This window comes from Rhinolophus hipposideros, assembly GCF_964194185.1.
Source record: "Rhinolophus hipposideros genome assembly, chromosome: 10".
Taxonomy (NCBI): domain Eukaryota; kingdom Metazoa; phylum Chordata; class Mammalia; order Chiroptera; family Rhinolophidae; genus Rhinolophus; species Rhinolophus hipposideros.
Genome location: NC_138056.1, coordinates 35,104,039 through 35,110,038, shown reverse-complemented (window position 1 = coordinate 35,110,038; position 6,000 = coordinate 35,104,039). Strand labels below are relative to the sequence as shown.

General features: G+C 44.3%; 1 protein-coding gene across 10 annotated transcripts in view; it reads right to left on the bottom strand.

The window, feature by feature from the left end:
* Nucleotides 1-353: 353 nt before the first annotated feature.
* Nucleotides 354-6,000, bottom strand: part of LOC308503679 (tryptophan 5-hydroxylase 1) — a 221,256-nt gene continuing 215,609 nt past the window's right edge. For 4 of the 10 annotated variants that reach the window (XM_081063186.1, XM_081063189.1, XM_081063193.1 and 1 more), the window contains one exon: nucleotides 354-717. In XM_081063186.1, coding sequence (XP_080919312.1) covers nucleotides 440-717 — 278 coding nt within the window. In that variant the 3' untranslated portion in view covers nucleotides 354-439. Of the gene's footprint in view, nucleotides 718-5,829; nucleotides 5,921-6,000 lie in introns of those variants that run through there. The other 6 variants (XR_013994230.1, XR_013994231.1, XR_013994232.1 and 3 more) reach the window with 4 other exon arrangements.

Here is a 6,000-nt window from a genome sequence, read left to right as displayed (position 1 = left end):
AATAAAACCCCAGGAGAGGCATGTGGCTGCTCTAAGCGTGGCCTAGGAACCCTTCATCTCGCTGAATCAAAGGCAGCTGGACCACAACCACCACTGTGGTTAGGGCTGGCTGTTCTGTCCTCACCAGGCAGGGACAGCCTGGAGCCTTCCTGCTATTTTCCATGTCCTTTCCTGAGGACCTAACCCCCGTTCTCACCTGCTGGATGGAAAGAATGTCTTCTTGAGCTCCAGACACCGGGCAGGCAGCCTCCCAGCATTCCAGCCTGTGGTCAGCCCAACCATAGTGCCTCCCGAGCCCTTGTCAGGCCAACCCCACAACCTGACAAAGCAATTCTCTGGGAACACTTTGAATGGGAAAAACCACTTTATTACAATTACATGGTCTCTGTCACAAGCTCCCCATTTCTGCACCTGTCAGGTTGGCTTTGGGTAGAGGTTTCTAGTTGTCTTTCTTTCCAGTTTCTCTCTGTGTCCATGGCATCTGAGATTTGGCGTCCTCGGTGGCATCCGGGAGAGGCCCAGTGACCTTGGGGCGCTGGCCAGGAGTAGGGAGGGCTGGCAGGTGGCAGAGGGCCAGGGAGTGGCCAGCCCCACAGCCCACAAGGAGTCCCGACGACGACCACAGAGCCTGCACAGGCTTCGGGGCCCAGACGTTGGCTTCAGTGCCATCCCCGCACATGCCATGCTCATTCCAGCCCCAGGAGTAACATGCCCCACCTGTGAAGGAGAGGGAAGACTGCTGGAGAAGTGGTGTGAGTGTTGGGTAAGGGGGTGAAACACCCACCCGGGCCGTGCAGGTAGCATCATAAACCCGTCTATACATGCAGAAACCAAAGTTCAGCAACACTCGGTGGCATGCTGACTTCCACCCCATCCTCCCGAGTCTGCTCTAGTTTCAGAGTGTGCCACTCCTCCTAACCCACACCTGCTCCTGACCCAAACTTGGCATTCCCTTTTGGCCCTGCCCTAGGTGTCACCCCCCCAACACATGACCTAAGACCTGCCAACTCTGTCTCCAAAAATATCTCAAATCCTTCCACCTCTCTCCAGCTCCTCTGCCATCACCCGATCCTGACGCCATTTTCCCTCGTCTGGGCCATGCCAACAGCCAACTAACAGGGCTGCTCACCATCCACTCCAACCTAAAAAGAACATTAAAGGGCTCTCTGGGACTCCAAATCTTACCATGCCTGCTCAAACCCTTCAATGATGTTGCACTGCCTTTAAAGGCTTTTCCTTGGCCTGTGACTATCTTGTGGGCCTTCCCTTGCACAACTCTACCATCCCCCCTGCATTCCAGAGCCCGGCCTGCTTTCCATTCCTTTAATGTGCCCTGGGGGCCTTCCTTTCTCTAGAAGTCCTTTCTTTACTGGGCTCTGGAACTCCTCATCCTTTAGATTCCAGTTGAAAACAATGTTGCTCAGAGGCCAGATTCCCCAGCCACCCAATCCAACTTAGTCTTGTTCTTGCCCTTGTACTTTCCCCTCATAGGTGACGAAGAGGACTTGTGTGGTGATGTGTTTACTATGCCCTCCTCACTAGACCGTCCGCTCTACGGTGAGCAAAGGGACTCATATGTTCTGTTCACTGCCGTATCTTCAGCACAGTGCCTGCTACACAGTTGGTGCTCAATAAGGGTTTGTTGACTGGATAAGAGACTGAATGAACTCAGAGCCACACACACAAGAAAACATCAGAGCCAGCATTCAAGCAAGCACAGGTCTCTCCGAGAGCCCATGATGCTCCCCACCCATACGACCCCTCCCTGGGTTTGGGATCCTTTCCTAGGGTCTAAACTCACTCACGTTTTTCTGTAGTTGTTTAAATCACTTTTTTCTGGATATAAAAGTTATACATCTTCATGGCAAAAAAAAAAAAAAAGGGGGGGAGGAAAGTGGAAAATATGAATGAGTGTTAAAAAAACACAGACTTCCAGAATCTTGCCCTCTACTATGAATATTTAGGTATCTCTTTCAAATGTTAATTTGTGAAATTTGTAAATATTTGTGTGTATTTTGTCTTCCTTATATCCCTTAACATCATATAACACAAACGTTTCTCCATGGAATTGCAAATTGTTCAAAAGTAAATTAAAAATAATGTGTTTGAAGGGTGGACGGGTGGCTCAGTTGATTATAGTGCAAGCTCTGGGCCATGGGGCTGCCGGTTTGATTCCCACATGGCCAGCGAGTTGAACCCTCCTCAGCTAGAATGAAGTCAATGAGCGGCCGCTGAGCTCCCAGATGGCTCAGTTGGTTGGAGCGCGTCCTCTCAACCACAAGGTTGCCAGTTCAACTCCCACAAGGGATGGTGGGCTGTGCCCCCTGCAACTAGCAATGGCAACTGGACCTGGAGCTGAGCTGCGCCCTCCACAACTAACACTGAAAGGACAACAACTTGACTTGGAAAAGTCCCGGAAGTACACACTGTTCCCCAATAAAGTCCTGTTCCCTTCCCCAATAAAATCTAAATAATAATAATAATAATAATAATAATAATAATGTGTTTGAAATTTTGAAATAGCTCAAAATATTCAGAATAGCTCAAAATATTCAGAATATTTGAATAGCTCAAAATATTCAAAAAATAACTTAACAAAAAGACACAATGTCCCCATCCAGATTTAGGACGTTAGTTAACATTTTGCTATATTTGTGTCAACTCTTCTTCCCTTTAAAGAAATAAATCAATCAAGTTGGCATACAATATTTGCATGCATTTAATTTTTCTACATATATGTCCTTAAATACTATGTAATAGTTTTAGTTTGTTTTAAAGATTTACATAAATAATATCATTCAAATATGTATCATTCTTTATGACTTGCTCTTTACACAGCAGTGGTTTTGAAATTTATCTGAGCTGATAGTTACGGATCTAGTTCATTTTCACTGTATACAGTATCCCATGATGTATAAATCATATTTTACTTATCCATTTCCCTTCCCTGATCCATTTCCAGTTCTTTAATAATAATTGTTGCTATTTCATGAGATAATGTACTATATGTGATATTATAGGACACAATAATACTAATACTAATACTACTAAATAATACTAATATGTTGCTATTTTAAACTGCACTGCAATGAACATGTCTCCTTGTACAAATTGGTGTTTGTGCAGGGTTAATCCCTAGAGGTGTGTGAGCGTAGTGGAATCACATTTAATTTTATTAGGCATGGCCAAACAGCTCTCCACAATGGCTGCAGTCAGGTATAGTCCCATCAGCAATGGGTATGAATTAATTTGTTTCCCTCTGTCTTTGCCTTTAGACTCTTGCTAGTCTGATAAGTACATTTAATGCATGAGCATTTCCCTGATTACTAGTGAGACAGGCATCGCTTTATGTTCATGAGCCCTAAGCTGCCTCTTCTATGAACTTCCTATGTACATTCTTTGCCTGCTTTGCTCTTGGGTTGTTTGCCTTTTTCTTATTGATTTGTAGGTTTTCTTTGTGTATCTTTTGTTTATATAATTCATTGCTGTTAAATGCATTGCAAGTGTCTTCTCCCAGAAGTCTGTGATGTCTCTTCACTTTGTTTTATGGTGTCTTTTGTGGTACAGATTTATTTATTTATTTTAAAATTGGGGAATATTGGGGAACAGTGTGTTTTTCCAGGATCCACCAGCTCCAAGTCAAGTCACTGTTTTCAATCTAGTTGTGGAGGGCGCAGCTCACTGGCCCATGTGGGAATCGAACCGGCAACCTTGGTGTTATGAGCACTGCACTCTAACCAACTGAGCCAACCAGCCACCCTGTACAGGTTTATTTAAAATGACTGCCTAATTGTCCATTATGGAGATTAAACAATTCCCTTAACTTGTATCCTGCTGTTAGATAAGTAGGTTGTTTCTAATTTTTCATTATTTTGCATAACATTCCTATGAACGTCTTTATACATGAATCTTTGTTTATCTCTCTAATTATTTTCTCAAATTGGATTCTTAGAATGGGAATTCCTAGTCAAAGGGTATGGACATTTTTGATATTCCTAAGTACTGTTTTGAATACTGCCCGAATACTTTTCAGAAAAGCCATCTGATATACCAATCTGTGGGAATCTCCGTTTCACTCCAGCATTGCTTGTATTTATAAATTATGACGATGTTTAAGAATTTTTCCTAATTTGAATATAAAAATCGTATCTCATTCTTTTAATTTGTACTTTTGTTGTTACCACTGAAATTGAAAATTCTTATCTTTCTCAAGTATTCATATTTCCTCTTTTGTGTGTTGTCTGCCTCGTATCTGTATTTTTTTCCTATTTAGTATAGAAGAGTTTAAGTGCTCAGACCCAAGAGCCAGATGGTCTGGGTTCAAATCCCAGCTCCTCCATTAATTAGCCGAGTGAACTTGGGCAAGTTACTTAGCCTCTTTGTACCTCAGTTCCCTCATCTTTTAAATGGGGATAGTAATAAGTGCTTTTATCATAAACTTGTCTACAAGGAGAAAATAAATAAGTATGTATAAAATACTTAGAATGGTGCCAGACACATAGTACTATATCGATATTTGCTATTGTTGTTATTGATTAAGAGCCTTGTTGTTTTAAATATTTTTATTTTAAAAATATGAATTCTTTCTCGGTCATATCTGGCATAAATCTTTTTTCTCAGTTTGACTTAAAATTTTGTTTTGGGTCTTTTGATACAAAACATAATGTTTTTTCATTCTATATAGTAAAATTTATTGATCTTTTATCATTTCTACCATTGCTTGTAAGAATTGAAAGCCTACCCCTATCCAAATCAGGAAATATCCTTTTTGGTTTTCCAGCGATTAGAATTTTTTAATCTTTACTTTTCATTCAATAACTTACATTTCACTGAAAATCTGTTGTCCAGGCCACTCTTTCAACAGAGGGAGGCTGGCTGGCCCAGGATTTCCCTTCCGCTTCCCTTTCCCTAGTGAGAAGGCAATCAGTGGCCAAAAGCTCAGGTTTGGGGAACACAGATGTCTGCCTGTTTGGCCCCCGAGTGAGGAAATGCACAGAGAGAGGCTGTGCCCAGGCCACGGCTCCCACAGAGAAGCAGGAGTTTCAGCCAGGTTGGCCTGAGGCACGAGGAAGGAGCGTGGAAAAGGCTTGGTACCTTCAGACCTAGCTGGGCACCTGGTGTGGGCTTTGTGCCCAGCCCTGGTGAGTGGCACCAGCTGACAGTCAGCAGGAATGGGGGTGGGAGGAAGGCAGAGCTGACCTACCAGCAGGACACAGCCCCACGGGCAGCTGGCAGGTCCCTCTCCTCCTGCCAAAGGAAATGCGCTCGGAGGAAGCCACGCTCCGGGCCGGGGTAGCCAAGGCCTTGAGCCAAGGCTCTCATGCCCACTGGGTCGAGAGGCCTGGCAGAGGCCCAAAAATATCTTCCCCCAATACTTCCAAAGAAGCTCACTCGAGGTTGGGTGCTTTAGAGTTTTTATCTCATTTAATTCTAACAACCCTGGGAGACAGCCGTGTTTTATGCATTATTCTCATTTTATAGATGATGAAACAGAGGCCTAGGAATGAGGTAGTACGGCTCCAGAATCTGGATGAAACTCAGCGATGCTATATGCCAGAGCTTGCCAAAATTATTCTATAAAGGCAGATAGTAAATATTTCAGGTTTGCGGGCCTCACTTGGTTTCTGTTACATAGTCTTCTTCATTATAACCCTTCAAAAATCATTCCGAGCTCGCCAGGCCACACGAAACAGGCCCCAGGTCACATGTGGCCCGTAAGTCATACCTGGCCGGCTGTGGTATAATGCTACATACTATGGACGGTGCTATGCTGTCCCGGGTCCCCCATCACCACCCCTGCATGAGGATTGTACAGACGCCTCCACCTACCTCACAGGCCTGCCAGGAGGATGGCATGAGCTGATTTTCTATGTAACGCCCAACACATGATGTCAGCTCACGCCCACACATGAGGAAGACCCTGGGGAGAGGAGGAAGAGGTAAGGAAGGCCATGAGAAGGGCAAGCGGCACAGAGGAGAGAGAGGGCCTGAGCAGATGGG